General features: G+C 38.2%; 1 protein-coding gene across 1 annotated transcript in view; it reads left to right on the top strand.

The window, feature by feature from the left end:
• CPE (carboxypeptidase E) overlaps positions 1-17,978 on the top strand; it is a 155,472-nt gene that overhangs the window by 120,597 nt on the left and 16,897 nt on the right. The window contains exons 2-5 of the mRNA XM_006864539.1: positions 1,010-1,206; positions 3,815-3,982; positions 12,422-12,539; positions 13,757-13,939. Coding sequence (XP_006864601.1) covers positions 1,010-1,206; positions 3,815-3,982; positions 12,422-12,539; positions 13,757-13,939 — 666 coding nt within the window. The remainder of the gene's footprint in view (positions 1-1,009; positions 1,207-3,814; positions 3,983-12,421; positions 12,540-13,756; positions 13,940-17,978) is intronic.

Below are 17,978 nucleotides of genomic sequence, written 5' to 3'. Positions count from 1 at the left end.
TAAAAATTTACAGCCTCAGAAAACCTATGAGTTGGAATTGATTCAACAGCACTTAGCAACGACTATCACCCTTCTCCAAAGAATTGTTCACTCTTCAATTTACACCATGTCAAAATGGCAATTTTGGCATCCTCAGTGGATTCAAATTGTCTTCCTTTTCAGTGTCCTTTGAGTTCTGAGAACAAAAAGAAGTTGGAAGGGCAAGATCAGGGTTTTGGAGTGCATAGGGTAAAATTTCCCAATGAAATTCTCATAGACAGCCCTGGTCATCCTCAAAGAATAAGCAGATGCATTGTAGTGATGGGAAATATTCTTTAGTGAAAACTTCCAGACCTATTTCTTACCAATGCAGTTTTCCATTTTCTTAAAACTTCTTTTAATAAGCCCCTGTGATCATCCTATTTTCTTGAAACATCTGTCAAGATGACCCCTTTGGAGTCCCCAAAAAACAGTTGTTACAGCTTTCTGGCATGACCTCTGTTTTGAATTTAACTGTTTAGTATAAATTGCACCTTTTTTTTTAAGGTACCCCAATGAAACTAAAACAAGAATATTTCTGAGAGGACTTTCCCGCAGCTGTCCACTGATCACAAAGACATATTCAAACACAATTTGTCTGGAATAAACCCATGTATGAACTGGGACTTAGTAGTAATATTTTTTGGACTTTCCCTAGTAAGTCAGAGTTCTTAGGCATTGCTTCTAGAGGGAAAAGAAATCTCTAGCTATGCACAGATAACAAAACATGAAGTGGGTTTCAACATATGGTGACCCGATATAAGAGTAGAACTGTGTTCCATAGAGTGTTCAGTGGCTGATTTCTCAGAAGTAGGTCGCCAGACCTTTATTCTGGGGTGCCTCTGAATGGATCAGAAGCTCCAACCTTTCAGCATGTTAACTCTGTAATAAATGATAGTATCTCATTTTATTTTTCTTCGGTATTATAGAAAATCTCTCCTCTTAGGTATTATAGAAAATCTATCCATACTATGTATTTTTGGTCTTTCAGGTGAGCCTGAATTTAAGTACATTGGGAATATGCATGGTAATGAAGCAGTTGGACGAGAACTGCTCATATTTTTGGCCCAGTACCTGTGCAATGAGTACCAAAAAGGGAATGAGACCATTGTCAACCTGATCCACAACACTCGGATCCACATCATGCCTTCCCTGAACCCTGATGGCTTTGAGAAAGCAGCATCCCAGGTGAGTACAAGCCAGGTTGGAAGACCAGGACATGCTTTCTTCATTTGTTCCAATGTTTGTATATAGCGCTCATCTTCAATTAATGCATTCATTACAATGTTTACAGACATAGTTTACAGTGAAGGATTGGAAATGACATAAAAGCACTGGAGAGTATATGTAACACATTATTCAGCTTATTGGTAGAAACCCTTTCAGACCGTTAGGGATGATGGGTCAGATTGTGAATGAGAATTTATATTAATAAATCAATAGTTTATTAATATGCTGTGTGTGTTGCTAAATAGATAATACTGTTTTCAACCAGGTTTTTAACAAGGTAAAATTTCCTCAAAAATCAAAATGTTTGCAAAACAATCATGCATTAAAGGGTAATGACATATCTAAATGTTTCAGTGTCATAGCGCCCTCTACTGTATTTAAAGAAGAAAGACTTGTGGCCTTGTTACGTTTTGGGAATGCTGCTGCCTCACTATAGGTAAAGCACTGGACTGCTAATCACAAGGTGGGCAGTTCAAACTCACCAGCCACTTTGCAAGAAAAAGATGACACTTTCTTCTCCCATAAAGACTGAGGTATAATCCTTGAATATATGTATAGGCTGCTCTCAAGAAGAGAGTTCTTATGAAACCTTTTGTATGATGAAATCATGTAAAAAGAAGAAGCAATTACCATTAATTAAAAAAACAAAGCAAAATACAAACCCATTGCTGTCAAATTTAACTTTTGCATGTTCCCAGATCCCCCAAATAACCCATCAAATCATGACAAATAACCCATAAAAAGGTCATTGCGAGTCGGAACCAACTCGATGGTACTTAACAACAACAGACAGTAAAAACAGCCTATATAAAGTAGAAAAGCAGTGAAGTTCTTTGGCAAGGAGCTTGGTAAAGCCATTTTTGCTGTATATTAAGCAGGTAGCTGCAAAGCAAACACAGAACTCTAGTTTCACTTTTCAACTTAACCGCTTCAGAAGTTTTTTGGTTTTGCCAAAACAGCTAGTAATGCCGGTTTTTCATAAAAGCAAAGTGGCATAAAGCTCACTGAAAAAACTCCACAGCGATATCTGTATCAGGAGTAATGTAAGGATTTACCTCCTAGCTAAAAGTAATTTAATACATCTTAATTGTTACAGTACCTGTAATTTTTAGAGAAGATATGTGGTGTGTATTCCCTTTCACTTTTGAGTGAACCAGGGATGTTGCTTTCTAGTTTGAAATAATTTTATTTTATGACAAACTATTAAAGTCAATAATTAATGTTTATCTATAGTTCAGAAGTTAATTTTTCCTTAAAAATAAAGCATCCAGTAATCTATAATTTGACATAAGAAACCCAGAAAGTATATTTGTTGTCAAGTGCTTTGAGTTGATTCTGAATCATAGCAACCCAGTATAGGGTTTCTGAGGCTGTTAATCTTTGCGGGAGCAGAGAGCCTTATCTTTCTCCTGTGAAGCTCTGGTGGGCTCCAACTACTGACCTTGGTTAGTAGTCCAGTACTTAGCCTCTACATCCACCACGCTACCATAAATAGGTATGTTGTTATTGTTTATTGCTGTCCAGTTGGTTCCAACCCATAGCGACACTGTATAGGGTTTCCCAGGAGCAGCTGGTGAGCTTGAACCACTGACCTTGCGATTCGAACTGACTTTGCAGTCCAGCGCATTAACCCACAGTGACACCACTTGTATACCTATGTCAATAGCTATTCATGGATGCAATGTCTAAAGTTATGAGACAGAAATTCTAGTGACATACAGAATTCTTTTATACTTTATGGAATGGAAAATAGGTTATCATCCCTATCTTCTGTTTTATTAGATTTTGGCCCTCACAGATTCAGATGTATGAGTTTACTTGACCTAAAACATGGGAATTATCTTTAAATAAATCTTATAGAGTTAGGATAATTTGATACCAAAAAGCCCCAAGAAAATCCAGTTATGAAAACATAACTAAAGATCTTAGAAGTCTGTCTTTTTCTAAGCTATCCCATTAGTAAAATGAAGGGTTTAAATGGAACAGAAATTCATCAGATTATAAAACCCTAGAACTTTTGCTGTAGAGCTCATATTGTTTCATGAAAACTATAAAAGAGAGGTATGTTATTAGTGTGCAAATAACTGATATTAAGCTTTAGTTTGTAAACTTATTTAGTAATTTATTCCTTTCAATATTTCTTTAAAATAGTTTGCTGGCTTATAGAGACAACTAATATTTTACTTAAACCTAATTATAGAAAGACATGTTTTGAAACAGGTCATTTATTATTAGTTACTATACACTGACTTCTTTTTGTAATTTGCTAACTGATGCATTTAAAAGATTATTTTATCATTAATTTAATTTTAATGCATAATATTTAAATTATAATTTATTAACATTAATATTTAAAATACTATTCATTTAATATTCTCTAAATACCCATAAGATACTTATGTCTGATATCTTCATGTTTGTATTGATAAAATAGTGAAAATGCCATTATGGGAGGATATTACTGAAATAATTAATCTTAATAAATTACTTTCAAAATCATTAATGGATATTTCTGGCAGTGACAATAATAGTAAATAATTGATGATTTTTCGCTTTGGTTTTTCAGCCTGGTGAACTCAAGGACTGGTTTGTGGGTCGGAGCAATGCCCAGGGAATAGATCTAAACCGGAACTTTCCTGACCTGGATAGAATAGTTTATGTGAATGAGAAAGAAGGTGGTCCAAATAATCATCTGTTGAAAAACCTGAAGAAAATTGTGGATCAAAACACAAAGGTAGAGAATATGTATAGTTTTCTTGGGTTCCCTCCTGTAGCTGAAGGAAATAGATTCTAATATATTTATCATAATGAAGAGCATAGGAGTAATGTGAAAGCTTACATGGGATAGTTAACTATGACTGTGAAAGTCAAAACTGGAAGGTTGGAGCCCTGAAATTAGGCCTGCCTTAGAATGGACTGGGTAGGGATATTTGGAGTTAGAATCAGTGATGGGGGGAACAAAGGGGTACCTAGATTGGTGTGTCTTAGAAAGTCACCATGGACCTCCCAGAAGTCTTTATCAGCTCTTACCTACTTGTTTCTACAGCATTGCACACTGTTGATCTTTCTCTTTTCTTGAACTTCCTCCTTCCTTGCTTTGTACAACTTTCTCCTAGTTCTTCTCTTGCCCTTCTAATTATTAACAAGTTTCTTACCTGGCTTCTTCTGCCTTTGTTAAATGCTGGCATTCCTTGTGGTCCCATCTGAGATCTTTTTCTTTCTCCTATGTCTTCCATGTCATTTATTTAGAAGATCTTTCAGATTTTCTAGCTCCGTACCTTCCTTGGACTTATAGTTCTCTTATTTACTTACTCACTGGGTCTCTTTGTTTGTTGACACATAGCGATTTAAGTTCAGCATTTCTCTTTAGAATTAATTATTTTCTCATTGACTTAGTCATTAAAACTAGCAACACTTCTCTTTCCAATTCTGTCATGACTCATCTACAATTAGTTACCAAATTTCTGTGCCTTGACCTCTCTGAATCCTTTTCAGTCTTCACCACCTCTAAAAACCCTTTTCAGTATATTCATTCAAACTTCTATCATCTCTTGCTCTAACTAGTCTTGTCTCTTGGCCTCCTAGTCTTGTTCAGGTCTGGTTTCTGCTAACTCTGTTCAGTGTTCTAGAATTCTCCGACAGTGATCTCTTAAAAACTTAACTTATTGCCCTACTGCTTTAAAATCTTGCCTGCTCCCACTAACTAGAGGGTAAAATAATAATAATTATTATAAAAGCTCAATATGACAGAACAGTATGATCATTAAAAGTAGTAACTCTGGAACCAGCCACTTTGGTTCATATTTTGGCTCTATGCAGTATCAGTGGCAACAATTTTGTGGTTGGCCCAGGACCGGGTAGTGTTTTGTTCTGTTGTGCACAGGGTTGTGCTAAGTCGGTATTGACTCGATGGCACCTAACAACAACAACAACAACAACAACAACAACAACAACATGTACTGTGTGAACTTTGGAAAGCTATTCACTTCTATGTGTTTCACGGTTTTTATCTGAAAATGGAGGTGATAATACTACCTATCTCATAGGGTAGTTTTTGAATTGAATACAGATTATTAGGAGTTAATCTTAGTGTAGGGTTCTAGGATCAGCACTGGATTTTGAACCACAGGTAAGCAGTGCAAATCCACTATTTGCTCCTTGGAAACCCTATACAGGGTCGCTATGAGTCAGAACCCACTTGACAGCACTCTAATAACAATACAAATGAAAGCACATGTGGACAAGACCAAGAACTACCATTATTATTTTACCATAGTTTCTTAGTACTCTTCAGGGCTGAGTGAACATAATTATGTACCCATGAAATATTTGGGTACTTAATTTTGTTTTTAATATCTACAAGAGAGAGAGAGAGAGAACGAGAGAGTTGGGCGAGGTAGAGAGAGTGACAGAGGGAGAAGGGAGAGAGAAGAAGGAAGAGAGGAAAGAGAGCCCATCATTGAGGGAAGGACAGAGGAACTCTTGTTGGTAACTCTCAGTCCCTTCTCTGTTATCCTAGACAATTCCGCTCTGATTTAACAACTGCTCCTTTTACCTTTCTTAGAAGCCTAGAAATTACAATGTCTCTATTTTATTATAGTTCTAGCATTGTCTAAGTGTCCTTTGGCACCTGGAAGATGCTGGCTGGCCCACTCCTCACCTGGCTCTGATACTCCATGTGTTCCTCTATCACACCAACTCACCATGTTTGTCAATATACCATTGAAAATGAAATTTTATCTTTGTATGTATTTCAACTGTCTAAAATGCTCGTCCCTTTCATTCAGTCTATAAAATTCTTTCTTATACTACTCTGTTTCAATGCCACCATTTCTGTAACTCCTTCCTTTGCTCTTAGTGTTTTATATATACTTCCAGGATGATGTTTACTGTTACATATAACCTTACCTCTGTTATAATGATTTGCTGACATAACTTTTTTCCTTTTGATTCTAGATTTTGATCCCTTGATTGCAACAGTTGTAATTCATTTTGAGTGTGGCACATAGACTATAGACTATTATGAATTAATGCAATCCAGCCAGGCAAGCAGATCACAGTACATGAGTAATATAGCCATTGAAAATCAACTGCAATTCCAGCCAAGCATTCATCATGTGGTTGAGACATGAAGTAGAGAGTCCAGGAGACAGAGAATACTAGATTATTGATCTCAAGTCTTTAAAATGCTCCTGCCTATATTTAGGATTCATTTTAGAAACTTGAGTTGAACCTACAATTGGGGTTGGTCTGAAAAAAAGAGTTTCCAAGGGCTGAGGATTCTTGCAGAACCTAAAAAGTGAGTGTAAAAAGGCATGGAGGCACATGTCTGATCTCATCTTACTTCACCAGGGGGAAGGAGAATCACCATCATCACTACCAGCCCAGGCTGATTCATATGAGGCTGAGGTCAGATGTGCACTCAACCTTTACCTTCTCTACCAAATCTGACACCAAATGTCCCTCCCAAAGTGCTCTCTACTCAGCTGTGTTCCATAATTCACTGCACTGATCACACAGAACTCAAGCACTGTACTCACAGATATAGGGCTTATTAGGGAATTAACACGTTACAATTCAGGGTCACAAAGGCTCAGGGAACAGTTCTTCCAGTCAGGACAGTCTTTCCTCAGAAATGCCTACAGGCAGGACTTTCTCTGGTCCTTGGTCCCTTGGCTTGGCCCTTGCCCTGCTCCAGCCATGTTACAAAGCTCTTTTAGGGCTGCTATAAGCCTCAGCCACAAAGCTTTAGCTCTGTTGGCCAACAGACCTACCTCTCCAATTAAGTGCCTGGCAATGTACCCTTCTTTGCAAGTGAGCCTGCTGCCCAAAGGTACTCAGTTTTACTTGCTTCATGGACTGGGAAGGCCACTGCTCTGGTGCTCTGCCTCTTGGTTCTTCTTCTGCTGCTCCTTTGCCTGTCCTTTAGTGTCACAACTTTCTGTCCTTATGTCAAGGAGGCTCAATGCATAGGGATCTCAGGGTTCAAAGGATACATTCTTTCTTGATCCTAATGAGACCCTCCCCCCAATTCCCCTCTTTGCTTCTGAGATGGCTCATTTTATACTCAGATTAAGGTTCTGGGTTTTTGCAATCACCGTTAACACTGCTAACAGCCACTCACAACTGAATCATACAATCCGATCAGCATCTTTCCCCACCTTGTCTTACCCAAACACGTCATTAAAAAAGTTGTTTGGTGAGAGTTACAAAGACTGTGGGTAGAAGAGCCATATGAAGTAAGCCATTGCACTTAGTGAGTGATTAAAACATCCCTGTTTCCCAGCCTGAAGACCATCTTTTGTGGGAGAACTGGAAAGACAGAGAAGGTCAGAGAAGGCCTGGGATAACCAGGGTCAAAACCAGGGCACTCCTTTGTGATTAGCTATGAAGACTCAGAGTGAAAAAATCAAAACAAAATAAAAACCTGTTCTAGAAGTAAGTAGTCCTGATTAGCCCACAAACTTTCCCCATTACTCTGAGTAACCTGTTTTTGCTCAGTTTGTGAAATGAGTAAAATTATTCCTGTCACCTACCATAGAAGAGTTGTGAAATAAATTCATGCTGACAATATATTTGATCAGTGGTTGTGAATTCTTTTCCTCTTCTCCAGTTTAGCCAGAATAACCTGGGGTTTGACAATATACATACATATATATATATATGATGCATGTTCATGGTACTTTATTAAGAATTTAAAAAATGCTGCTGCTTTTTCTGCGTAAAGGTATATAATGGAAGATCTGTGCAAATAAACTGTAGTCCCATTTGTGGTATGAAGGAGCAAGATTTATTCTAAATGATCTAAACCTGCTTTATAATCATGGAATGATATTGTTCATGTCGGGTTCATTTACTTATTTCTATCTTTGTCAGTAAGAGTGAAACAGTGTTTAGACCTAGCCTGGTACGAGGCATGTACTGACTCCAAACCAAACCTACTGCAGTTGAATCAATCACATAACCACCACCATAGGAAAGAGTAAAGCGCCCTGGTGTACAGTGGATTACGACCTGAGCTGCTAACCACAGGGTCAGTATTGGAATCTACAAGTCTCTTCAAGGGAGAATGATGAATCTTTTGGAAACCCTATACAGGGTCGCTGTGAGTTAGAACCGAGTCAGTGGCACACAACCACCACCACCATCATAAGAAAGAGTAGAAATGCTCCATAGGGTTTCCAGGGCTATAATTGTCTCATCTTTCTCTGAGGAGTGACTGGTTACATTTACTAGTCCAAAGCTTAATCCACTGCCCTATCAGGACTCTGTATAGGCACATGGTGGTGGTGGTGGTTGTGTTCTGTGAGTTAATTCTGACTCATAGTGATCCCATATAGGGCTTTTGTGGCTGTAAATCTTTATGGGAGCAGAAAGTCCCATCTTTCTCCTGTGGAGCAGCTGGTGGATTTGATCTGCTGGCCTTGCTGTTAGCAGCCCACTGCATAACTCACCCCACCACCAAAGCTCCTTTAGGAGGAGTATTTGTTGTTGTTGTTGTTAAGTACCACCCAGTTGGTTCCAACTCATAGCCATCCTGTACAGGCTGTGTATCTTTTCAGGAACAGAAAGCCTTATCTTTCTCCCATGGAGCAGCTGATGGTCTTGAACCACTGACCTTGTGGTTTGTAGTCTGGTGTTTGTCCTATAGATACTGCACTCCCCTCTGAGGCATATAATATGCATTTTATTAATACTATTAAGCATATATATTCTGGAGGAATATAAGAAACTATATTCCCCTAAGGAAACTCCTCTTTTAACTGCTTAATTGATCACATCAGATCACATCATTATATGTGTGTTAGGTGCCATCGAGTTGATTCCAACTCATAGTGACCTTATGCATGACAGAACAAAACACTGTCTAGACCTGTGCCATCCTCACAATTGTTGTTAAGCGTTAGTTCATTGCTGCTGCCATTGTGCCAGTCTATCTTGTTGGGGGTCTTCCTTTTTTTGTTGTTGACCCTCCACTTTACCTCCACTTTGTCTTTCTCCAGGGACTGGTCCCTCCTGATAATATGTCTGAAGTATGAGAGACAAAGTCTTACCATCTTGGTTTCCAAGGAGCATTCTGGTTATACTTATAGATTGTCTTTGTTCATCTAGAAGTCCATGGTACTTTTAATATTCTTCTCCAACACCATAACTCAAATGCATCAATTCATTCCTGGTCTACCTTATTCATTGTCCAACTTTACATGCATATGAAGCTATTGGATGGAGTGTAATTATACAACATTACATTGCATTATGGAGCAACAATCAATCCAGTTACCTAGCCCGACCACTGAGAACTGTAGCTTAGTCATGGTGGTACATAAAATTGTAGGCTAGCCATTATGGCACACAATCTTCATATCTGGGCTCAATATAGGAGGCTTGGGATGATTACTTGAAAGCAGAGTAGATTAAAATTAATAGAAGTAATTATATTAAATTTATTCTTGTTTATAACAACTAGAATTGTGAAGAAAGTTAAATAAACACAGCTTTTAAATAAATATAGATATTTTGAGAGCCAAAGACATCTTATTATAAAGCATAAAATTTAGCTGTATGTAAGGAGCTCTGGTAGCGTAGTGGTTACGAATCAGGCTGTGAACCTTAAGGCCAGCAGTTCGAAACTACCAGCTGCTCCACGGGAGAAAGATGAGGCGTTCTGCTCCCGTAAAGATTTACAGCCTCGGAAACCCTGTACAGGGTCGCCATGGGTAGGAACCGACTCCACGGCACTTAACAACACATGTATAGTCTTTTAAAAAAAGGAGTTCTGGTAGCGTAGTGGTTACAAATCGGGCTGCTAACCTCAGGGTCAGCAGTTCGACACTACCAGCTGTTCCGTGGGAGAAAAATGAGGCTTTCTGCTCCCGTAAAGATTTACAGCCTGGAAACTCTGTAGTGTCGCTATGAGTCGGAACTGACTCCACGGCACATAACAACAACAACAACATAGTCTTTAAATAGAAGTTTTACAGATAGGTCACATTAGCTATAGATTCTTGTTGTTAAGTACTGTTGAATCAGTTCCAACTCATCAAGACCCCGTATAGAGTTTCCAAAGAGTGACTGGTGGGTTTGAGCTACCAGCCTTGTGATTAGCAGTCCAGTGCTATCCTAGAGCATCAAGAGTCTTCTCTAAGGATATTTAAATGTGTAATTATAGTACTTCAGAATCTAGTTAGCCTAAAAGACTAATAAAGAGAAAAATTGAATTAATTTATCAAATTACAGAATTTATTTGCTTATTTTCAAACATACTAGTGACATGTGTATTAGCATTAATGTATGAAAACTAACAATAGACTAAATCTTATATATAGCGTCACCTCAGCCTGTCTGTCAGTTTGGTGTCCCTTGTGGCTTGCACTGTGCTGTGGCACTGGAAGCTTGTTGCTGTTTTTAATTGCTGTACAATCACTCTTGACTGAGGGTGGCCCCATGTGGGCAGAGTACACTACTCCATAGAGTTTTCAAGGCTGTAACCTTTCAGAAGCAGATCACCAGGTCTCTCTTCTGAGGTGCTTCTAGGGGGTTCAAACTGCCAAGTTGTCAGTTCATAGGCAAAGGCCTAACTGTTTGCAAGATACCTTTGGCATTTCAGTTATCAATGGGGGTCACCCATAGTAGACAGGTTTTCAGTGGAATTTCCAGACTAAGACAATGTAGGAAGAGAGGCCTGGTAATATACTGCTCAAAATTAGCTGAAGAAAACCCTATGGATCCCAACAGAATAGTATCACAGAATAGAGTATTGGAAGATGAGTCCCCTCCCTACCTTATTGCTTTGTGGTTGTTGTTAGGTGCCATCGAGTCGGTACCAACTCATAGCGACCCTATGCACAACAGAATGAAACACTGCCCGATCCTGAAAATGTCCCACTGTTAGTCATAAGATTTTCAGTGGCTAGCCAGTCAGAAGTCATCTGAGTGTCATTTTCTTCCTAGTCTGTCTTAGTCTGGAAGCTCGCTCCACTGAAACCTGTCCACCAGAGTATTTTAAATACCCTGCTTTTATTTAAAATACCAGTGGCATAGCTTCCAACATCACAGCAACACATAAGCCACCATAGTAAGACAAACTGACAGATGAGTGGTGTGGTGTTTTTATTTTGGTAATGAGAATCAAATCAATCAACCAAATAATAAAAAAAAGCTCTATTGTAAATCATACTTTTATACAATTATGAGTAGTACAAATGAAAAATAAGAATTAATAGATATTAGTAAAGCTAATGTACTAAAACTAACATGAGCTTAATGATTTCATAGATTGAATTTAAATCTTGAATGTGAATTTGTACATGTTTACCTGATTTGTGGATTCTTCCCTATGAAAGATATCTAAAATTATCATATAGAATGGGAATGTGAAGTTTGATAAAATAGTACATGTAATATAGTACACATAAATAGTTAATCATAAATTGAATAGAAATGTACAAATTCAAGATCTTATTATAACCATCAACTCCTCCTCGTTGTACTAGATTTTCTGTAAAAAAAAAAAAAAAAGCAAGGATCTGATCTCCAGTAAAAGAGATACTTGGGAGTCTTACTAGTTACTTTTAAAAACTCATGATATAAAGTATCAAGGTTTTGGCTCCAGATAATTCTTTTCTCCTTTGTTTTACTTCCAAAATATGAGAGGTTATGAATCATTCAAAAGACTTAACATGAATTCCTTAAAGTTTTGCTTTATTTTAAAACTTAATATGGTTATCCTAAAGTAAATTGATATTTTATAGACAAATCTTAAACCCAGTCTAATATTCTTTCATCAGATAATGTTTGAAGTGAGTAGCTGAAGAAACTTGGAGAAATAGTAAGCAGAACCAGGGAGGAAATCTGCCACATGTTTCTAGAACAATGTTGAACCACTATACAGGAAAAATCCTGTTCTGTGCTTTAACTATTTTCTTCTCTTCTCTTCTCTTCATCTGTTATTAACAAAGATATGTAAACCACGAAATATCTGGAGATGTCCCTAAATTTGTAAGCGATTTATTTGCATGCTGGTTTCCAAGTCACAGAAAAAAAATGGCAGACCACAAAAAATCTGACCACTGTCTGGTGTTTTGTTTGTTTGGTTTACCATTCCTATGCCTTTTTTGTCTTTTAAAGTGATTATAAAGCATATGCTCCTTTTAATCTCTCATCTTTAATATAGCTGGCTCCTGAGACCAAGGCTGTCATTCACTGGATTATGGATATTCCTTTTGCTCTCTCTGCCAATCTCCATGGAGGAGACCTTGTTGCCAATTATCCATATGATGAGACACGGACTGGTAGGTGTTCTTCCTGCCCTGTGATTGGCTCTAGTTTACAGGTATTATGCAAGGACTTATAGAATGATTTCTGTCTTCCTTCTTGAAAGAAATTTGGTCACTAAGTAATACTTCCTGTAGAAACATGTATATTTAACAGTAAAATCTCTTTTATATGGCATTAGAATATCTATTTGACAGAAAAAGGCTGTAAATTTTTCATATGCTTAGTTGAAGGGAAGCATAATTTTAACAGAATATTTATGTAGGCCACTAATAGATAAGAGAAAGAGTAAAAAGAGGTCATAAACATGGGTAATTCCTGGGCCCTGGTAACTGGACAGACTACGAAAATGATTGGTGGTTTGCAAAGTGGATTAAAATGGAGGCAGCATTTTGGTGCTCGACCCAGGTCTGCTTGGATCTCTACATGTGTGTTTGCAATTGAAACCTTTTCTGGGGCACCATGCAAGGGGAGGAGCGCTTGACTTCTCTAATGTTTTAATTAAGGTCAGGCAAAGCAGACGAGAGTTTTTAACCAGATGTAAGTTTTCAACTTACTTTTTGTTGCTTTAAGAAACCTCCTGCTTTGGATCCATTCTCAGGGGTTTTGGAAGACTCAGATCTTTGTAAACAAAAGGATGATAATTTTAGATATTATTGAAAACTGAGTTTTGAAACAAAGTCTTTGGTGAAATCATTGTTAAATACATTTAGAGATTTTTTTTTTTTAATCATAGTTTTTAAGTGGGATTTTTATTGATAGCCGGAAAATGTAAAGTTCTTACATATTTATTATCTCTGGGTAAGAATACAGCAAAAATGTGTATGATTTATTTTCGAAACACTCATAGAAGCTTTAAAGAATGTTCTAGAAGCACAAACTGGTAAGTATGAGAGCAGTGTGTAGTGGCTATGAGGATGGTATAAGTGCATTATCTTAATTAGAAAGTTTTACAGCAGGAAACGCCATGCTGTTTCTCCAGATCTGATGTACACAGCTTACCATCTCTTCTTGTGAATCTTTAAATTCATAAGTGGAATGTGTATTCTACCTAATTTCCACTTCCATTAGGAATGGCAGTTATTTCAAGTCGTTGATACTTAAATCTTAATCCCTGTCCCATAATGATACAGATAAGAAATATATAAACAAGAGCTAAAAACGGAATCATGATTCAGAAAACATACAGTGCTTTTTGGTCTATTTCTTTAATCTTGGTGAATTTATTTTCTAGGTAGTGCTCATGAATACAGCTCCTGCCCAGATGATGTTGTTTTCCAAAGCTTGGCTCGAGCATACTCATCTTTTAACCCAGCGATGTCTGACCCCAATCGACCTCCATGCCGCAAGAATGATGATGACAGCAGCTTTGTAGATGGGACAACCAATGGTGGTGCTTGGTACAGTGTACCAGGAGGTGGGTTTCCATTTCTCCCTCTGATAATGTAATTGTTGTTAAATACTGTGGAGTTGGTTCTGATGCATAGTAACAATGCATGAGGTTTCTGAGACTGTAAATCTTTTTTAAAAAATGTTTTATTGTGAATTATGTGATAGTTTACATGGGAGAACATCAGCTTTACATTCATCCTGTTGTATATCATTACATTGCCATGGTTACAATCCCCTCCATGCATCCTCAACCAACCAAATGGTACACCCCACAAGCCTGCCCCCCGGTCGTCAGCACACAGCCCCTCTCCCGCTCTGAGTCTAGAGTTCCCAGCTGCTCCATCTCTCCACATCATCGTCACTGCCTCCATCTCTGGTGTCACTGGCTCTCTAGGTAAGGTCCTGAACTCTGCTCTTTTCCCTTGATGGCTCCATGGCCCTGTGCTCCTGAACTGCAAAGTCAACCATGCCCCTCCTTTTGCTACAAAATGTCTACCTTTACATTTCCAACCCTCACAGTCAGTCCTGATAGTAATTATTCACTATTGTACCACATGAGTGGTACAATAGTGAATAATTCATCCGTCCCGCCCAGACAGATTGAATACTACTCTGTGGAGATTCTACCTTCCTCCGTGCCCCCTGGATCTAGGCTCCCTCTTGAAAGCTTGTAAGCCAGAGACTGTAAATCTTAATAGGAGCAGAAAGCCTCATCTATCTTCTGGGGACAACTGGTGGACTTGAACTGCTGACCTTGTAGATAGCAGTGCAGTGCTTATTCTACAGAACCATAGCACTTCCAATAACATAATATCGTTGTTGTTAAGTGCTATAGAGTCAGGTCCATCTCACGTTGTTGTTGTTGGCTGGTGCCATAAAGTAGGCTCTGACTCCTAGTGATCCTAAGCACAACAGAATGAAACACTGCTCAGTCCTGTGTCAACCTCACAACCGTTGCTACATTTAAGTCTACTGCTGTTGCCACCGTGCCAGTTCATCTTTTTGGGAGCCTTCCCCTCTTTCTCTGACCCTCCACTGCATCAAACATGATACCCTTCTCAGGGACTGGTCTCTCCTGATAATATGTCTGAGGTATGAGAGACAAAGTGTGACAATCCTGGCTTCTAATGAGCATTTGGGCAGTACTTATTACAACACAGAATGGTTTGTTCTTTTGGCAGTCCATGGTACTTTTATTATTCTCTTCCAACACCATAACTCAAATGCATCAATTTTTCTGTGACCTTCCTTATTCACTGTCCAATTGTCACATGCACATGAAGTTATTGATAATACCATGGCTTGGATCTGGGGTGTACATTAGTCTTCAAACTGACATTTTTGCTCTTGAACAATTTAAAGAGGTCTCTTGTAGCAGATTTGGCCAATGCAATACGTTGTTTGACTTCTTGACTGCTGTTTCCTTGAGTGTTGATACTTGATCCAAGCAAAATGAAGTCTTTGACAACTTTAATCTTTTCTCATTTATATAGATGTTGTTTATTAGTCTAATGGTGAGGATTTTTGTTTTCCTTACATTGAGGTGCAACCCATACCAAAAGCTGTGGTCTTTGATCTTCATCACCAAGCATATTAAGTTTTCTTTGCTTTAAGCAAGGAACTCTATATCATTTGCATACCACAGATTGTTAATGAGTTTTCCTCCAATACTGATGCCACCCTTTTCTTGATATAATCCTGCTTCTTGGATTATGTGCTCAGCATACAGATTGAATAAGTATGGTGAAAGAATACAACTCTGCCACACACATCTTCTTCTGAATCTAGCTTGATCCTCTGGAAGTTCCTTGTCAATGTATGGTTGCCGCTGTTTTTGTATTATCTTTAGCAAAATTGTGCTTGCATGTGATATCAATGATATTGTCCGATGATTTCCACATTCTATTGGGTCACCTCTCTTTGGAATGGACACAAACATGAATATCTTCAGCCAGTTGTCCAGGTAGTTGTCTCCCAAATTTCTTGGCATAGATGAGTGAGTGCCTACAGTGCTGCATCAGTTTGTTGAAAGGTTTCGATTTATATTCCGTCTATTCCCTGTACCTTGTTCTTTGCCAATGCCTTCAATGCACCTTGAATGCCTTGCTTCAGTATCATTGGCTTTTGATCATATGCTACTTCTTGAAATGGTTGAACTCAACCATTTGTTTTTGGTACAGTGACTCTATGTATAATTCCTTCCATCTTCGTTTGATGCTTTTGGCATCATTCAATATATTGCTTGTCGAATCCATCAATGTTTCAAGTCAAGGTTTGAGTTTTTTCTTCAGTTCCCTCAGCCTGAGAAGTGCTGAGTGTATTATTTCCTTTTGGTTTTCTTACTCCACGTCTTTGCACGTTTAATTATAATATTTAACTTTGTCTTCTCAAGCTGCTTTTTTGAAATTTTCTGTTCAGTTCTTTTACCTCCTCATTTCTTCCAGTTACTCTAGCATCTGTATGCTGGAGAGCAAGTTTCAGAGTCTCTTCTGACATCCATTTTGGTATTTTCTTTCTGTGTTGTATTCTGAATGACCCTTTGTTTTCTTTCTGTATGATGTACTTGATGTCATCCCACATTTAACCCACAGTGACCCTGTATAGAGGTTCTGAGGAGTGGCTGGTGACATTGAACCACCAAACCACCAACCTTGTGGTTCAAACTGACATTGCAGTGCTGTACTACAGTACCATATATAATTGTTGTTGTTGTTGTTGTTAAGTGCCGTCGAGTCGGTTCTGACCCATAGCGACCCTGTACAGGGTTTCCAAGGGTGTTAATCCTTACGGGAGTAGAAAGCCTCATCTTTCTCCCGCAGAGCAGCTGGTAGTTTACCATACATAATAGTGACTTAAAATTACCATTTATATCTAGAGAGTTACTTATTTTTAGAGAATTTTTAATCCTCTTAAATCATTAATGCATATTGTCAGAGGGACCAGTTGCTGGAGAAGGATATCATGTTTGGTAAGGTGGAGGGTCAGAAAAAAAGAGGAAGATCCCCAGTGAGATATATTGGCAAAGTGGCAGCATCAATGGACTCAAGCATGGCAACAATAGTGAGGTTGGCCCAGGATTAGGCAGTGTTTTGTTCTGTTGTGCCTAAGTCTGCTATGAGTTGGTACCCTACTAGATGGCATCTAACAACAACAACAAGAAGTCATTAATAAATAGAATGAACAGATAGTTCTTCCATTATAATTAGTTTTGTACATGAATTAATTACCATAATCTTTTGGTTGGATTGTTGATTTTGACTCAGTGCTAACCAGGGCTTTAAACCAGTTCATTCCAGTTTGACTCCCTGCTGAGAATTTGCATTCTATTACATAAGAATAACCTGGGAATGTTGTTAAAATGTAGATTCAGATTCAGTATATCTAGGGGGAAATAAAAATTCTTAGCTTCTGTACTTCAAACTGGTTCATTCTGATTTGATGCCCTGCTAACTAAAGAGATAAAAGAAAAGAACTAAAAACACCCAATGGGAAATATAAATTGAATACTATAGGCTACAAATTCTGGCCTTAGGGAATAAAGGTAAGTCTATTTATTATATGTTATATGCTTTTACTGTAGGATAATGTGGAGTTCTGGTGTGGCACTATAGGATAAGCACTGGATTACAAGGTTGATTTGAGCTGTAAGGTTGGCAGTTCAAACTCACTAGCCGCTCCACAGAAATCCTATATAGGGTCACTATGAGTAGGAACTGACTGAATGGCACTTAACAACAACAACAACAGTGGATAATATATAGTTTAGCCTGGTGGTGCTGTTGGATAAGCACTGGGCTGCTAACCCTAAGGTTGGCAGTTCAAGCCTACCAGCCACTTCACAGGACAAAGATGAGAGACTTTCTGTTCTTGTAAAGGCTTCCAGTCTCAGAAACACCATATAGGGTACATATGAGTTGGAATCAGTTAGATGGTAGTGAATTTGAATGCTTTGACCTTTAGCATATTTTGTTTGGCACACCTTTTTAAAAATAGGGGTTAATAGGGACTATTTAAAGTGTAATCTTTAGTTTACAGTCACTACTGTAGTAATCAGCTCTGGTAGC

This window comes from Chrysochloris asiatica, unplaced genomic scaffold (assembly GCF_000296735.1).
Source record: "Chrysochloris asiatica unplaced genomic scaffold, ChrAsi1.0 scaffold00066, whole genome shotgun sequence".
In the NCBI taxonomy this organism is placed as follows: domain Eukaryota; kingdom Metazoa; phylum Chordata; class Mammalia; order Afrosoricida; family Chrysochloridae; genus Chrysochloris; species Chrysochloris asiatica.
The sequence above is the reverse complement of the archived record's forward strand: the minus strand, read 5'-3'. Positions and strand labels throughout refer to the sequence as shown.